The following is an 18,076-nucleotide window of genomic DNA, read 5'->3' on the forward strand; positions in this document are numbered from 1 at the left end:
CTGTAGAACAAAAACAGGCGTCAGACTGGATCCAGAAAACTTCTGAGCCTCGATGCTCTGGTCACTCTACTTCCTGATGTGATGGCAGCTTCTGTACCACATGTATATATACTTGTAGCATGTGTAGTTGTAGATCAACATCCATACCATACTCCTGCCATCTAGTGTTGGGGTGGGATGCTTATAGGTTGTTTTTCTTCAAAGAATATTCTTGAGTGACAAGGTGTACTGACACTCCTCCTCTTGATGTACTTTGTGCCTGGGCACAAAACCATGTTTGGTTTGGCTGCCATCTGGTTCGAATGCAAGTAGGCTCAGTTTCAGCATATCGCACCTGTCCGTTGGGCCCTTTCTGCGTTCTCTTTCATAACACATTGCTGACTACTCGTACCGTATCCGTGAAAGACCATTGAATCCTTAATAATTGGTCCCTGTCGAGCGGCTTCAGTGCCTACCCACCTTTGCTGGCAGGCGACATTTCCACATGGGGCATCAATCCAAGAATTGACCGTGGCTGATTGAACACACACCATTCGAATACCTTCCTCAATGCCACACAAAATATCTGTTGGCCCACCACAATGAGGTTTGTAATAATTGTTTCCTGATCACTACAAGGCTAATTCACTGTTGAGAGCCACACCCTGCGAAAAAACACCAGTGGCCAGGGTACTGGGGAGGCTCCTCTTCTTGACAAGGAGAGTAAAAAGATTGACCCAGCAGGTAAGAGGATGTCAGTAGAATCACAACGCATCAGCTGTTTGCTAACTCCATTGGCCAGCTTTCTCAATATCACAGGGTGCATTGGGATGACATGGAGGAACACCTCCAAGACCAGGTTTACCAGTATAAACAGCATAGACATGAGCTGGTTATGGAAGGCAGACCATCTCAAACGCCACCATCCGCTGCTCTCTCGATTCCGCTAACACTGCGGCCAGGGGAGTTAATACCATCATCTTGGTCAGGCGTCATCCCTGGCTCTGTGTTTCTGGCCTTAATCCAGAAGTACAACAACATCTGGTGAACCTTCCGTTTGATTCTGAACACCTCTGCGGACTGCAGGTAGATCACATGCTTGGAAAGATAAAAATAAATAAATACACATAAACAGCCAAGGTGATGGATGACGTTCAGACATTGTTTCGCAGATCACAGTAAAAGGGGGTGTGGGAAGCTGGGTCTTTATATAGACTTAGGATTATCAGATTGTTAGACATCTGCTGTATGCACACAGTCAATAATGGTACACATGACTCAATAAGGAGATCCATTCCAATTTATAAAAAATAACACATCTTTATATAAATTAAGGGAACAAGATCATCAAAATACAGTGAATTAATTTTGAGTTATATAGTGCATACAGGTAATTTACAGTGACTTACTGGACCAATCTTCTGGACTTATGGCGAGTATGAGGCAGGGTCCAAGGCAGCACCAACAGGTCACTGCGGGCAGCACTTGGACAGCCAAGGGCAGTCTGGTGTAATACAGCATCGGATGCCCTGTTGAAATCAATGGTGATTGATCCGGTCAAAAGAGGCTGCAAGCTGGGACTCTGAGATCAGTGTGGCTGAACCAGCAACGGGGCTCAAGACTCATAATGCTCAGCGACGCGGGGACACCTCTGGTCTTCTTCTTCTTAGGCTGGGTGCGGAGGTGTCCTGAGGTGTTGGATATTTGTCACAGGTGACGCTTGCAGTAGAGGGGCCTGCACAAAGAGTCTGCAGGTGCTGTTGGGAAGTCCACAGTTAGCAAACCCAAGGTGGACTTCAGCTCTGGAGTGCCTGGGACCACGCTGACCGTTGGGCCACTTCAACTTGGGGCATGGGGTGCAGAGCTGCTTTCCGGTGTCAGGTTTTTGGCAGTCCAGGGTGTCTTCGCAGCTCTTCTGGGGTGCCTATTGGATGCATGGGAGCAGCTCCCCCACTCCATGGGTGTTCCTAGGTCTTGGGTGAAGGCAGGCAGTCCTTCCAGGATTTTGGAGGCACAATCAGCTGCAGGATGATTAGTCTTTGGTGCAATGGTTGTGGAAAGCAGGCAGGCCGTCAGGGTTGGTGCCTAGTCCGTTGCTGGTCTTCTGTTCTTGATTTTGCGACTCTCCAGTGTCAGTCTTCTTTAGGTTGGCTGGATCTCCTTTCTTAGTGCTTTGGATCCCATGAATACTAGATTTAGGGGAGTGTTGGGTAGTAGCCACTGGGCTACTTACCCCAGGGGTCACTACACCCTCGATATGACCACTTCCTGTGGGAAGTGGGCAGAACCATGTCCCAGAGTTTTTAATTCTGCCAATATCACACATTAGGTTAGCACACCTTAGGAGTGGAACTATCCGGAGGGTAAACACGCCTCTCTGACTACAAAATTTCCTGTCAGTCAGGCACCAAATATGGCCAGGCATGAGAAGTTTGGCACCCCTTCGCCTCTGAGGAAAGCCAGATTTGCATACTAAAGGCGGTGGGCTTTCAGAAACTCCATGTCCTGGAATGCCAATTTACATGTCATCCTGCTGAAAGGGGTGTAAAGCACACACTACCGGAGCCAGCTTTGTTCCTGGTCTCCTGAATGTGTGGGCTTTCACCCCTGGGGTGTCAGAATCTCATCTGTGGTGGCAGGCTGGTCAGAACTAGTCAGCCAACAAACTAGTAGTTGATAGGTTTCAGAGCTACATGTAAGGTGCCTTCTGAGTGCATGTATTAATAAATCCGTCACTGGAATCAGTGTGAGATCATTAATACAAGATGTTTGATACCAAATACTTTGGTTTCAGTGGAGCCATCATGTAGCTGTGGAACCTGTTCTTGACCAGCACATAATCTTAAAATGGCTTCCCTGGTCAATTGTTTTGACAGTAAGTGAACTGGCTGGACGCACAGGGGGATATCTGCTCATGCAAATATGTCCACACATGTAGTATAGTGCACCCTGCCTTAGGGGTGTAAGGGCTGCTGTAGGTGTGACTTATCTATACTGCTTGCAGTCTCTGCAGGCATGGCACACAGGGCTTTGTGCCTTGTTTTATTTTATTTTTGTCTTCACCAAGACATGCAACCTGCAATGGCAGTCTACATGTGTTTGGTGAGTGGTCCCTTAAGGAGGCACAATCCATGCTGCTGCTCTCAGGGACCCTCTTAGCTTCGGTGCCCTTGGTACCTAGGGAATCACTTTCTAGGGACTTACAGGGGATGCTAAAGGTATTGCCATTTTGGAAACAATTGTACAGTTTAGGGATAGAGATATGGCACTGGGGACCTGATTAGCAGGAACCCAGTGCAGATTCAGTCGAAGATGCATCAGTCAGGCAAAAAGCAGGGTGTAATCATGCTGACTTTCCTACAGGGGTCTGTAAGACCACTTCATCACACTCTACTCTCCTGCCTCCTACTAAAAACAGCAGCAACAATGCCTCAAACAGTCAACACAGAGGTATTTAAGGGTAGGCAACATCACCAGAGGAAGGTCCAAGGGAGGCTCTGTCAAAAAGAGCCATTTCCTCCAAGCAGTGACTCTCTTCCACTCCGCACCCCCTCCGGATCACTTGATTACAGGATTTCTCTGGCGTTGGGAAGAGATCACCTCTGACCAAGGGGTCCTCTCCATTGTAAGTCACTGTTACTGCCTGAAGCACTCCGCAACCCACAGCAAACATTCCACCCCACAGACACTTTCTCCCTGCAGAACATCAGCCCCGCCTTCAGGATGAGGTTATGTCCTTTTTATTCCCAAAAAGGAAGGGTCTCTAAAGCTACTTCTTGACATGAGTCCACTCACCAAGCATATCATCTCACAAAATTTCTACGTGGTCACTCTGCAGAATGTCATCCGTCAGCTGCAGCAAAGCGACTTCATGACCAGTCTCGAACTGAAGGACCCAAATTTTCATATACCCATCCATCCTGCTCCTCGCCGCTACCTATGTTTCACAGTAAGTGGTCAGCACTATCAATTCAAAGTGTTGCCATTCGGGGCCACGGCTGCCCACAGAGTATACAAAAAATGCATTGTCTTGGTCGCCGACCACCTTCGAAGGAGTGGCATTCACGTAATCCGTTACTTACATGATTGGCTGATCAAGAGTGCAGACAAACAGCAACGTCTCTCTCATACCCAGACCGCAATGTCCCTCTTCCACTATTTGGGCTACACTATAAATAACATCTTGTCCCTTTAGCTGCTTGAGATGTAACTCTTTCTGGGATCTGTTGACAATACAGCCACCAGCAAGGATTATCCCAGTCAGCTGAGAGTTCAAGCGTTCCAGCAGTTAATGCCTCTTTTTCAGCCTAATCATCAATTGGCATTCAAATCAGTTATGCGCCTTCTTGTAATCATGGCCTCTTGCATAGCCATAGCTCCCCACACTAGGTTTCACATGTGTCTGATCCAGCAGTGGTCACAAGCGTAGGGTCCTTTGGAGTATCTAGTCTTCATACAGGCCTGCATCCATTACTCTCTGCAGTGGTGCAACAGTCTGTTGCAGGGCCAATCCATCATAGACTCTATGGGCGGCTCTCTCTCTGATGGGCATCTTCAGCAGCTGACTATTCAGGGCAAAGGGGCTGCCACATCATTTACCTCTAGCTCATGGTCAGTCCAACAAGCTCTCAAGGCTTTCGTTACCCAGGTTCAGCACGAAGTACACTTGATAAAAACATGGCCGCCATGTATTATCTCCAAAAGCATAGCGGCACTCCCTCAGCCCAGCTATTAGCGTTAGCACAAATCATTTGGCACTTCAACACTGACTGCATCTACTGGCGAAGTACCTTCCAGCAGTGGACAACTTCTAAGCACATAGACCTGCTTAAACCTGCAGTTCAGAATATTGTCTGCTGCCTCCATTTCCAGAAATCCGGCCTAGCTTATACTTCCATAAACCTTCACTTGCAGCCTACATGCAGAACAGGGAATACTCTTCTTTATTCAGAATCCCTATAATCAAGTCTTTCATGGAAGGATTTAAGCAGGTTATACTACCCCGGCACCCCATTAGACTGCCTGGAACCTTAATAATTTCCTTACCTGACTCATGGGGCCCTCTTTTTGAACCTCTACATTCATGCCCATTTCAATTATTTTCCTGGACAGTTTTTTTCCTATCTCTCTCAAATCTTTAAGGCATGTTACCAAATTGCAGTCCCTTGCCTTGGAGTAACCTTTCTTTCAGGTTCATAATAACAGAATTGTCTTTAGAACCAGCCCTCCATTCCTTCCTAAATTGGGAGCCCAATTCTATCTCAGTTCAACCATTGAACTTCTGTCTTCTTTCCATAACCAGCCTGTGTGGCATGGCTAACAAGCAAGAATTGGCCAAGCTGTCCTAAGAACTATTTCAGTATTCTGTAACATCCGCTAGCTAACCACCACTTAGGGGAGTACTATTTTACAGTCTATACAGAACATTTGCACCTACAGCCACAGATGCTACGAACAGAATATGTTACCTTGCAATCATATGTTCAAAGCATGTAGTGCTGTAGATTCACATGCTCCCACCCGCCTCGGTGGACCCCTTTGGTTGTGGCAGATATTCTTTCTTTTACTTACTCTCTGTATTTACATTTTTGCATGCTCACAACACTTTCCTTTCTAATGCTCTATCTTTATGGTCACTCACAGTGCGGAAAACAATTTAACAATTGAACCTGTGCCCATGGCCGTAACCAACCAGGGAGGAGCCTATTTGCACAGTAACTCAAAAGAATTTTGTTTAAAGAAAAGCAACTTAGCCCAACACACTAAATGGCTGTAGTATGCAGAGCATGTGAATCTACAGCACTGCATACCACAAACAGATGCTTACAATGTGGTTAAAATGTGTGTGTTTGTCGCATGTGTGGCTGTAGATACACAGGGTCTGCACTCTACTTTGGTAAAAAAATAACAGGAATCTATTGCTCGTCTGTCCCTATTAGCAGTAACTATCACCACTAGTACATCTCTTGTGGGATGTGGAGTTCACCACGACGGTATGACTGTCGAAAGTGCCAGGGGTTCCAGGGGTTCCACGTTACCTGGAAGTTCAACACTTCAGTCTAGTCCGGAAAGTGTTCATCCCACTACCATGTGAATCTACAGTAAAGCACCACATGCTGTGAACATATTGTTAAAGGGCAGGAAACATTTCCTATATATATATTAGGCTTTTGCAAAAGAATGCTATTGATAGGAAAATAAACAATCATTTGCAGTGCAATAGGTCTCGCATTAGGAAAGTGTGAGCTATTGGTATTGTAAATGACAATTTTTTTTAATGTGTTGGCTTTGAAAATATATAAATTAATAGCATTGTTATTCACAAAGCCAATAACTTAAACTTTCCTAATGCGAGTCCTATTGGCTATGGCAATGCTTGTTGGTAGCAAGCGAGGACAGTGCTGTTGTGGTGCTGATTGATGATGTGTTTGGGCTGAGTGATGTGGTGGTGTCCCAGAGTGATGTGGTGGTGTCCCAGAGTGATGTGGTGATGTCCCCGAGTGATGTGGTGGTGTCCCTGAGGGATGTGGTGGTGTCCCTGAGTGATGTGGTGGTTTACCTAAGTGGTGCCATTGAGTGATGTGGTGGTGCCCCTGAGGGATGTGGTGGTGTCCCCGAGTGATGTGGTGGTGTCCCCGAGTGATGTGGTGGTGTCCCCGAGTGATGTGGTGGTGTCCCCGAGTGGTGCCCCTGAGTGATGTGGTGGTGCCCCTGAGTGATGTGGTGGTGCCCCCTGAGTGATGTATGTGGTGTGCCCCTGAGTGATGAAGGTGGTGGTGCCCCTGAGTGATGTTGTGGTACCTCGTAGTGATGTGGTGGCACCCCTGAGTGAAGTCGTGGCGTCCCAGAGTGATGTGGTGGTGTCCCCTAGTGATGTGGTGTTGTCGGGAATGCCCCCAAGTAAGCACCTCTTTGGCAGTCGTCATATTCCGCTGCATGCTCTGAAACACGCCCTGTGGTTTCTTCAGTGCAGCCATTATTTTTATTATAATTATTTCCTGGAAGCTTTCCCTCCAGCCTTTCCAACCTTGCATGTTTTAAACACTCTAGTCTAGGCCCTAGGGAGTATTCTGCCGCCACTGAACAATTGTGTCGATCGATATATAAATGACGGCGGTATTGCCTAACACTGAGTTTTTCAATGAGCCCGTAGCAGAGATGCATGGCAGCCATTTGTTGGCTGAGCAAAAAGCTCAAGTATTCAGATTCCAGGCAGATTTAAGGAAAGGGCTTCTATAAATGTGACTTTTACATTACATGCCAAAAGACTAGATGAATACAAGAAAGGGAGAACCAATGTCATTTGCACCTTCGATTTGGTGATCACAAATAGGGATGAGAACATTTACTTTAAAAATACACCGAGCTCAAGAAAACACAGGTTCATAGCGTGGTGAGAATGTGATTAATGGTAGACGCAGCTCGGAGTTTGCAGCTTGTCGCCACACTTTCATTCTCACTAGGCCATGAGTCGCGGAGCGAGAAATTAGCTTTGCCCCAGACTTGCTGACTACCTTAGATCTCTTCCGCTGGAGTTATTTTAGGAATGTGTTCACAGGCGTAGGCACACTAAGATGAATACTGTAGTTGCATGTAATCTGCAGAAATGTAGACAAAACAGAACACTGCGTTTTTATTTAAAGAACTTCTTGCTCCATTACATTTGAACTTTGGTATTAGACTTTACTGTTAAAAGTTCCTTGTCTCCAAATGTCTTGTATATTAAAGTATGTAGTGGCAGACATTAACTACCGTTTTTTTGTTTCAAAAAAAGAAAGTTCAGATACTTGGATAAGACTTGTTATGTAGTGGAGTATTGAAGTGCTTTAGTGTCTGGATGGCAAGGGCAGTATTTGGGTGTTGTATCATTCAGGAGGAATTGTGTGTATTCGTAGATGCATTTATAGGGCATTGAATAATGCAAACATAGCTAAAAAACCACGCTGCGCTGAACAATGGGGAGAAAAGATGGAACAACAAAAGCGGACATCAAAGGAAGGGTGGGAGGGAACGAGCTTATGGGGTGTGAGCGAACGAAAGTTAATTGCTGTAAGAGGGGGAGCAGGAAGTGAGGCGCTGGCGAAAGCAGTCTGCTGCTTTCAAGTCGATGCCAGATGCCAGCTTCGCGCTTGAATGCCTCACATGCACTGGCCATAAACCGCATTCCAAATGTCTTTGGTAGACTTTTCTTTTCCCCTTACTATAATCTCGCCAGCAATGCGCAAGCGCATTGGCTCAGCGAGACCTAAAAAGTTCCCTGTGTTGCGGTCTATCTATTTGCGCAGTGGTCTCTCCTGCTACCCATGTGCTGCTAATGTGCTGTGGTGCTGCATCCCTGTTCTTAAACAAGAAAATCATTGCAGTATTTCAATCTGTTCATATTGTTTAGTTTGTCTCCAGTATAAGAAGCTGAGTTCTTGTGTGAATGTGATTCTGTTCTTCTGCATGGGATCACATTTAGATCCACAGACTGTTGGCATACAGCTCTTTGTTCGATCTTGTAGTGATCCTTAAAGGATTTCTGAATGTCCATTGTTAATAAGTAACTTTTTTAATACCATGTCCATTGGCTTGGGTCACACACAAAGCTTGTGTCTTGCTTTTACTTCAGATTCATGAACCACATGAAGCACCACGTGGAGCTGGACCAACAGAATGGAGAGGTGGATGGGCATACGATCTGCCAGCATTGTTACCGACAGTTCTCCACTCCATTCCAGCTGCAGTGTCATCTCGAAAGCGTCCACAGCTCCTATGAATCTACCAGTATGTCTCTCTTGCCATAATTTATTTCATCATATGTGAGCCTGTATTGTATTAATTTCTGTTTCAATTATTTGTTTTCTCCAGTGTGAAGTTTTGTTTTTGTAAAACGTTTTATCTGATAGACATCTAGCCGCAGATTCCATTACTTGGAATATCCCCAGGCGTCAGACTGGATCCGGATTTCTTTTTTGCAGCAGCACCTCTGTGCCACACGACTCCACCCAGACGTAGTCCGCGTATGTGACGCCAGCGAGGTCATAGAAGACCCTCCCGGCGCACAGACGTCTGGTTCCTTCTTTTCCCCGTGCAACGCGGATCCGGAGTAAGCGGTTCCTCTGGCCTGTTTTCAGTCCTCTTTTGATGCTTCGCATCTGGAACAGTGTACGATGCCTTCGGGCTTAAAAACATGTACTTCCTGTCCACTGTAAATGTCCGCGACGGACCAACATCTTATATGTATGTGGTGTTTGGGCAAACACCACAACTCGATGGATTGCGACGCCTGCCAACACCTCCAGTTGCGCCATCGGTCGACCCTTAAGGGTAAGTTGCGGCGCATGTCGCCGAGGTCCTCGACCTCACTTTCATCTGTTGTCGGGGGGACTAGTTCCTGGAACCCTCCAGACGTACGCCCCCAGCAGTAGCCCCTACCATATCCGCCCTATCCGGGTGCTGGGGCGACTCGGACCCCAATGGAGGCCTATGCCGCGGCTCTGCAGGCCTCCCTTGGGTCCTCTCCTGTCCTCGGGGCCTCCGCTACTTACGGGGTCCCGAACGGACTCGCCGATGGGTTTGCCCACGGCTCCACATAAGCCCTTGCCCCCAGGAACAAAGGAGATATGATGTTGTCAGGGTGCGGCCCAGCAGTATCCCCCTCTACGGCCCATAGCATAGTCCTATGGGTCTCCTTGTGGCATTGCAGGTGGTTGCTAGTGCTCAAAGTCTTGCTTCCAGCACACCTCTGCCTTCCGGGCAGGCGGCCGCCTGTCCGGAGCCGGGGTTGGCGCCGGTCCGGCGCCGGAAACTCGCCTCCCCGACTCAGACTCCGCTTCTTATTTCGGAGTCGGAGCCTGTTGTAGTTGAGGCTGAGTTGGCACGGCACCGGAGGCTTGCCTCTCCGGTGCCATCCCCTTCTTCGGAAGTGGAGCTTGTCGTCATGGAATCGGCGCCAGATGGGTCGAGTCGGCGACGAACGAGGTGGGGTCGGCGCTGACCGAAGTCATTTTGGCACCACGTCGATGCCGGGTTGTTGACTCTTCTCCGGAAGCTTCTGGAGAGAGTTTGCGTCACCTTCACATCCAGCGATGCCGGATCTACCCTTGCCCCCTTAGAATTTGTGCACCCGGCAGGAGTCCCGCCTCCTCAGGAGCCCCTGGACCCTGCAGGCTCCCTGTTTCTAAGGAGCCCCATCAGGACCCCAATTCGTCAATGGGGCTCCCTTCCTTTGTGCATTGGTCGCACCCTCAGTGTCTTGGACGACTTAGTTTACAGCCCTCACCTACAGATGAGTTGTTGTCCCCTCCTCGGAGGGCTACTGAGGCCGGTGCGCATTTCTCAGAGTAGTCTCCTTGGCCACTCGTGTTCTACACATGCAGCCTGCTTCGGTCCCCTTGCCTGTGGATCCTCCGCTAGATGTCCTCCACCACGGGGCGGGGAATGTGGAGCCGCTTCTGCCCTTTGAAGCTTCTCTTTATGACGCCCTTTTGGGCACCTGGGTTCGACCAACTTCCGGTGATCCAGTGGCTCGCTCTGTCTTGCACCGCGACCGTCCTGCTCCACATGACCCAGTTTGTTTATTTGTTCAGCCAGACGTGCAGGGGTTTGTTCTGCAAACTGCCTTCCCTTCCTTGCCTCGGCTAATGCTTCCTCCCTCCCAGAAGTCCAGATGGCTAGAGTTGTGGGGCCGTAACATTTTCGCCTCCACTAGCGCTGCCCTCCGTTCACTGACTAGAGTGTGTGTTCTGGCTTGGGCTACCTCTGCCCTGTGGGTCTCTGCGGAGTCTCTTCTTTCGGCCACCTCTGAAGGCGCTCGTGTTGACCTCCTTCATCTTTTCCGGGATGGCCGTGACCTTGCTGAATTTACGATCCGCTCGGCCTTGGATACTGCCGATGCCTTAGGCCGAGCTATGGCTGGTTCGGTTCCCTTGGTGCCATGCTTGGTTGTGGGATAGCGTCTTCCCGGAGAATATCCGGGAGCGACTTGTTGATCTGTCTTTTGATGGGGTTCTTTTGTTTGATGCTCACGCCGAATAGGCTGTTCAGCGCCTCCTTGCGGCCTTTCGCCCTCCCCCTTAAACCTGTATTTCTCAGGTGCACTTTCATTTAGCATCCTTTAAGATGGATTATGCGTTTTAAGCTGGCAGTAAGCCTCAGGTCTTCTTTTCATATGTTCTTGGGTGGCTACCCTTTCATTTAGCATCCTTTAGATGTATTATGCATTTTGAGCTGGCAGTAAGCCTACTGTGGCAATGTTCCACAGATTGTGTCCTCTGACTGTGGTTTACCCTAAGAGGTGTTCCCTGTTGTTTGGGGTGTGTCATATTCCAAGTGGGCTACTTGTATACTATTATATAGCTCTGCTTTAGGTCAAGTGGGCCTAGGGATCCTTTTGGGCTCTATAGTTCAAGTTCAGGAATTTGTATAGCGCACTACTCACCCAGAGGGTCTCAAGGCGCTTGAGGGAGGGTGGGGTGCATTACTTATCGAAAAGCAAGGTTTTTAGCTGTTTTCTGAAGGAGAGGTGGTTCTGTGTAAGGCGGAGGTGAGTGGGGAGAGTATTCCAGGTTTTGGCCGCTAAGTAGGAGAAGGATCTTCCTCCCATGGTGGATCTATGGATGCGCGGAATTGCGGCGAGGGCTTGATTGGATGATCGTAGTTGGCGGGCGGGTGTGTAGAAGGACAGTTGTGTGTTGAGGCATTCGGGTCCTAGGTCGTAGAGGGCCTTGTGTGCGTGGGTGAGGAGACGGAATGATATTCTCTTGTTGACGGGGAGCCAGTGGAGGTCTTTCAGGTGACCGGAAATGTGAGCTTGACGGGGGATGTCCAGTATAAGTCTGGCTGAGGCGTTTTGGATGCGTTGAAGTTTTTTCTGTAGTTTGGCTGTGGTTCCGGCGTAAGGGGTATTTCCATAATCCAGTCGGCTAGTGACCAGTGAGTGGGTGACTGTCTTTCTTGTTTCAGTGGGGATCCAACGGAAGATTTTTTTGAGCATGCGTAGGATGTTGAAGCATGAAGATGAGACGGCGTTGACTTGTCTGGTCATCGAGAAGGAGGAGTCAAGGATGAAGCCCAGGTTACGTGGGTGATCTGTAGGTATGGGTGCTCTACCCAGGGCCGGTAGCCACCATGAGTCGTCCCAGGCAGAGGGTGATGATCCAAAGATGAGGACTTCTGTTTTGTCCGAGTTTAGTTTTAAACGGCTGTTCATCCATTCAGGTACTTCTTTCATTCCTTCGTGTAGATTGGTTTTGGCGGTGTTTGGGTCTTTGGTGCGGGAGAGGATCAGCTGGGTGTCGTCTGCGTAGGAGATGATGTTGATGTTGAGGTTGTGTTGTCGCGCGATGGATGCGAGGGGACTCATATAAACGTTGAAGAGGGTGGGACTGAGTGATGATCCTTGTGGTACGCCGCAGATGACTTTGGTGGCCTCTGATTTGAATGGGGGGAGGCGGACTCTCTGGTTTCTTCCGGCGAGGAAGGAGATGATCCATTCCAAAGCTTTTCCTTGTATTCCGACGTTTCTGAGGCGATGTATGAGGGTGCTATGACAGACTGTGTCGAAGGCGGCGGAGAGGTCAAGTAGGATGAGGGCAACTGTTTCTCCGTTGTCCAGTAGCGTTCGGATGTCGTCTGTAGCAGTGATGAGTGCGGTTTCGGTGCTGTGTTTGGCTCGGAAGCCGGACTGTGAGGGATCGAGGGAGTTGTTGGATTCGAGGAAGGCGGCGAGCTGACTATTGACGGCTTTCTCAATGACTTTAGCAGGGAATGGGAGGAGTGAGATGGGGCGGTAGTTAAGTTTAGAGGGGTCTGCTGTGGGTTTCTTCAGAAGGGCCCGGAGTTCTGCATGTTTCCAGTTTTCCGGGAAGGTAGCGGAGTTGAGGGAACAGTTGATGACATCGCGGAGATGTGGTGCGATGATGGAGTCTGCTTTGTTGAAGATGTGGTGGGGACATGGGTCGGTTGGTGAACCTGAGTGGATGGAGTTCATCAGGCGGATGGTGTCTTCAGTAGTGATTGGGTTCAAGGCGCAAAGGTTGTGAGAGTGCTGTTTTGGTTCGGGAGTGGATGGAGTGGTCTGTTTTTCGGACTGGTTTTCAAAGCTGTTATGTATGTCGGCGATTTTGTTGTGGAAGAAAGAGGATAAAGAGTCGCACAGGTCTTGGAAGGGAGTGATGTCGTTGGTGCCGGCGGTGGGGTTGGTTAATTCTTTGACGATGTTGAATAGTTCCTTGCTGTTGTGGGCGTTGTTGTCGAGTCGATCCTTGAATGCTGATTTCTTGGTGGATCGGATCAATTGATGGTGTTTGCGGGTGGCGTCCTTGAAGGTGGTCAGGTTGTCAGTGGTTGGGTCTTTTCTCCAGGTTTTCTCGAGGGTACGACATAATTTCTTGGATTTCTTAAGGTCATCGTTGAACCAGGGGGCCTTTTTGCTACCTTGTTTGATCTGGTGGTTTTTCAAGGGTGCTAATTCGGCAGCGCTGTGGGTGATCCATTGTGTGAGTTTGGTGGCAGCTTGGCTTGGGTCCGATGATATGGCGGGAGGGTTTTGGTTAAGCGATGTGAAGAGTTGGTCAGTGGTAATTTTGTTCCAGTTTCTTCGAGGAATAGGTTGTGGGGGGTTGTGGGTCGTGGACTTTTTGTAGTTGAAGTGAACGCAGCTGTGGTCCGTCCAATGGAGAGCTGTGGCGTGATCGAAGGAGATGTGTTTGCTGGAGGTGAAGATAGGGTCGAGCGTGTGTCCGGGTAAGTGGGTGGGGGTGTCGACAAGTTGTTTGAGTCCGAGATTGGCCAGGTTGTCCAGAAGGGTGTTGGTGTTGCTGTCGTTTTTCTTTTCCAGGTGGAAGTTGAGGTCTCCCAGTAGAATGTAGTTCTCGGATGTGAGGGCATGTGGGCTGATGAAGTCAGTGATGTCTTGATTGAATTGTGTGCGGGTTCCTGGTGGCCTGTAGATGAGGGTGCCTCTAAGTGTGGTCCTGGGGTCGGTGTGGATCTGGAAGTGAAGGTGTTCGGCGGTCGCGAGGTTATCGTCAGAACTGGTTGTGATGCGGATGGTGTTCTTATGGACGATGGCGATGCCTCCTCCTGTTTGGTTGGTGCTGTCTTTTCGGATGATCTTGTAAGCGTCCGGGATGGCTATGGCGATGTCGGGCGCTGATGAGGCGTTCATCCATGTTCCTGTGAGTAAGGCGATGTAGTGTCAAGTAAGTCCCAGAGTTAAGTGGCGTGTCTGTGGACCGAGCGGGTGTTCAGCAGGATGCACTTCAGGCGGTTAGAGTCGGTGTTGTGTTTGGGGGAAGTGGATTTGGTGTGGGTCCTGATGCAGGTGAACTTGCAGGAGTGGCAGGCGAATGGTCCATGGGTGAGTCCTGGGGTAGCTTTGCAGCATTGTGGTGTGCGACCGGGGTTGAGGGCAAAGAGGGTACCGGCGTCATACGTTATGCGGGTGGAGTGGGTATGCGAGGACCAGGGGGTCTGGCGCTGGGCGCGGTCCAGGCGCGGGCGGGCGTAGACGGGCTTACCTTTAGCGTGCATGGGGCGCGTTCGCTGCGCGCGAAAGCATCTGTCATAAGTGATTAGTGGAGGGGGGAGGGGCGAGGGAGGAGCAGCTGGGAGGCGGGGGCGGGGCGGAGGGCCGGGCTACGATACACAACTACAACAAAATGGCTGAAAATAAAAAGCGAAACAAGATAAGAGCCTGGTGCTCTTATCTTGCCGTTGTACTGTGTTCAACGTTGTGACTTGGCACTATCTTCTATACGTCATGGATCGTCTTGCTTATATGCCTCATTCTCCTCCTTGGGAGGTTTTCACTGCATTTTTCGCACATAAAATGCGGCTGCCACCTGCTATTAATACACTAGGTGTACTCCTATAACACCCATGTTGCATGGTTGTGGCTCGTTTACCCTTCTTTGAGTGGTCCAACCAAATATATATATATATATATATATATATATATATATATATATATATATATATATATATATATATATATATATATACGCAAAAACACCACTGCCAGGTCAAACAAGCGTCAGACCGGCGAGGAAACATAGGAGACGGACCACCAAATGCGCTTCACAGGATCTTTATTTGCAGAGAAGCCGGTAGGCAAGAGGGCACTACGCGTTTCGGGCTAGGAAAGCCCTTGTTCACATGAAAGTGAGCCATTTCAATTTTTTAATTTTATAATGCTGTGCACACCCAATTAGCCCGCCCAGTCACATGGTATTGGTTTTGCATAGACATAGAAGACATACTTCTCCTGCGTTGACGAGAGAGGTACTGCATATCACATTTTTCCGTTTTTTAAAACATTTCATTACTATATATTTTTTACATATAAAACGATATACATAAAATGAGATGTCACATTTTTTTTTAAAAACTGGAAAAAAATGCAGTTTCTCAAAACATGGTATCACATAATTGATTTCAGGATAAATCCTTTTAGATAAAACCATGAAAATGTCTACATCATGTGTTGACAGTGACTGGGGAATAGTGGAATTATTAAGGGTGCCAATATATACAATTTAGACTGGTTCCAAGCCTGCGTCTAGTGGAGTGTATTAAAGTGCATAGGGAAAAGAGGGAAATGGGAATAAAGTGCTGAATCCACATGTTGCAAAGTATCCTGTGTAATTATTGCATCAATGCAAACAGTAAGAGATAGGACCATGTCCTTCTACATATCTCATAAAATACTGTAAAAACAATAGATACTTATAAAACCACAATATGTAAAATTCATTGTTATTAAGAACACCCAGTGTAAAATACAGTGCTAAAAAGTGTACAACATGTTTTGGGATAAAAAGTGTATACAAACTATTATATAACAATATTTACAGAATTTGGAGAAGGTAAAGAGTTACATCTATCGATAGTAGATTGGCCAACAAGGACCTTGACTGGCCAAACTCACACCTGGTTATATCAGCATCATTGTACATCATTTGGACTAGAGATTTTGGCCCACTAGATAACAGGGAACCTGACTATCTAGAGGGAAGAGCATCAAGATTGCATAAATGCATTCAGGACTTAGTATAACAGCTAGGGGGCATGTCACAGAAAATGACGAAGATCCTCAGTAATGTTAAGCCCATTTGGCCATTTACTGTCAAATTCAAGGATCATTCGTGATTCTAATTGTCTGAGTTTGAGCTCACGGTTACCACCACGTCTTGATTTGGGGATTGAGGCTATTACATAGTAAGATAAACAATTGATATCTTTACTATGAGAGCTCAAAAAGTGACGTGCAACTGGGTATGCAGGATCTGAATGCAGAATGGCTCGGATGTGCTGTAAAATTCTGACATGTACAGGTTGTATGGTGCTGCCTACATAATTGAGGCCACACGTACATGTCAGAACATATACTGCATATTCTGTTTTGCAGGTATGCTGGCCTTTAATAGGTTTCACACCAGTTATAGTTAGGAATTAGCATTTAAAAAACCTATTAAATTCACTGAAAAAAACATAGGTTTCACACCAGTTATAGTTACCTGGAAATTTTACTGGCATAAAACCATTGAAATTCCCGCGTTATCGTTAGTTGGACTCACTATAACTTGCGCGTGTAATGCACTGCTGATGACATCACATATTACATCACTCATGACATGGTCAGTGACATCACTCATGACATCACTGATGACACCATCCAGTGAATGTGTGCCTTTCTGAAAAATAAACACGTTTTATATATGTATATGTAAAGGTCAATGGAAGAATAAATGTTTAAATAAGTGTCTTAATGGATGTTTTAAAAAAAAAATGATTGGTTAACTAGCTTATTAAGTGTATCATAGTGAATACATATATTAGCGAGTATTGTTTCAATATTTAAATGTTTGTAACAGTGTTTCACTTTGTGTTTAAGTGGGTGCATGGGTTGGTGAGTAGCTACATGTGTGTTTCTATGGGTTATTAGATGTTTTTTTTAGTATCCGTATAAATGTCTGTATGATTTGGTGGGGGTGTTACTTAGCACACAGATGCATCAATGACTGACTCACTGTTTGTATGTGTTTTGAAGACCGCATATGTGCCGGACTGTATGGGTGAGTGAGTGTGTATATGTATGTGTTAGTAAGTGAATGACCGTCTTACTAGTGTCTTTATCAGTAACTTCATATTTTTTAATCTAGTATATGTGAGTATTGGTGTATATAAGTGAGTATATGTGAGAGTCAGAGATTGAAAGAGTTCTTGTTTAAATAAGTATATGTTTCTATAAGTGATTGTTTAAGAGAGTAAGTATGTGTAAGTTTCCTTAGAAGTAAGGTGGTAGTGTGTGTATAGCTGTATATGCAAAAAAATGGATGTTCAATATTTTATTTGCATGTGTGAATATGTGTGTGAGCAACTTATGGAAGACTGTCGGTGTGTTAACGGATGTATAGGTGTCTCACTACATATGATGAGTGAGTATATGTATGACTGACTATAGAACTGTTGGTGAATGAGTGGATGTGTATGTAAATGGTGGAATTACTGAATTGGTTGTTGTAACTGGTATAGGTATCTCCACTTTTTTGAAAATGTTAGTTTCTATTTTTTAATATTTGTTTCAACGGTTGCTTTACAGTGAAAGGAGGTCAGTCTCTCTGTCACAAGGATGGTGTCATCAGTGATGTCATGAGTGATGTCACTGACCATGTCATGAGTGATGTAATATGTGATGTCATCAGCAGTGCATTACACGCGCAAGTTATAGTGAGTCCAACTAACTATAACGTGGGAATTTCAATGGTTTTATGCCAGTAAAATTTCCAGGTAACTATAACTGGTGTGAAACCTATGGTTTTTTCAGTGAATTTAATAGGTTTTTTAAATGCTAATTCCTAACTAAAAGTCTCACTTTATAAGTAAGACTGTTACCGCTCTAGTTGTTCTTTAGAACACTCTGGTACATACTATCATTGGGCTATAGTTGCGCTACATCTGGCTGATATTTGGGATACATTTGTATTTTTTTGTCTCTGGTGGCCATCTTTGGGCTACATTAGGCTACATTTGGGCTCTAACATATATAAAGCCCAAAGTAGCCCAATATATATTTTTTAAAAGTTAATTTTCTTAAAAACAACTGGAGCAT

The 18,076-nt window shown here is 46.7% G+C and overlaps 1 protein-coding gene across 8 annotated transcripts in view; it reads left to right on the plus strand.

Moving 5' to 3' along the window:
* POGZ (pogo transposable element derived with ZNF domain) overlaps positions 1-18,076 on the plus strand; it is a 520,715-nt gene that overhangs the window by 286,226 nt on the left and 216,413 nt on the right. For all 8 annotated transcript variants that reach the window (XM_086947330.1, XM_086947332.1, XM_086947335.1 and 5 more), the window contains exon 11: positions 8,591-8,745. In XM_086947330.1, coding sequence (XP_086803456.1) covers positions 8,591-8,745 — 155 coding nt within the window. The remainder of the gene's footprint in view (positions 1-8,590; positions 8,746-18,076) is intronic.

The sequence above is a fragment of the Lissotriton vulgaris genome, chromosome 12 (assembly GCF_964263255.1).
Source record: "Lissotriton vulgaris chromosome 12, aLisVul1.2, whole genome shotgun sequence".
Lineage (NCBI taxonomy): Eukaryota > Metazoa > Chordata > Amphibia > Caudata > Salamandridae > Lissotriton > Lissotriton vulgaris.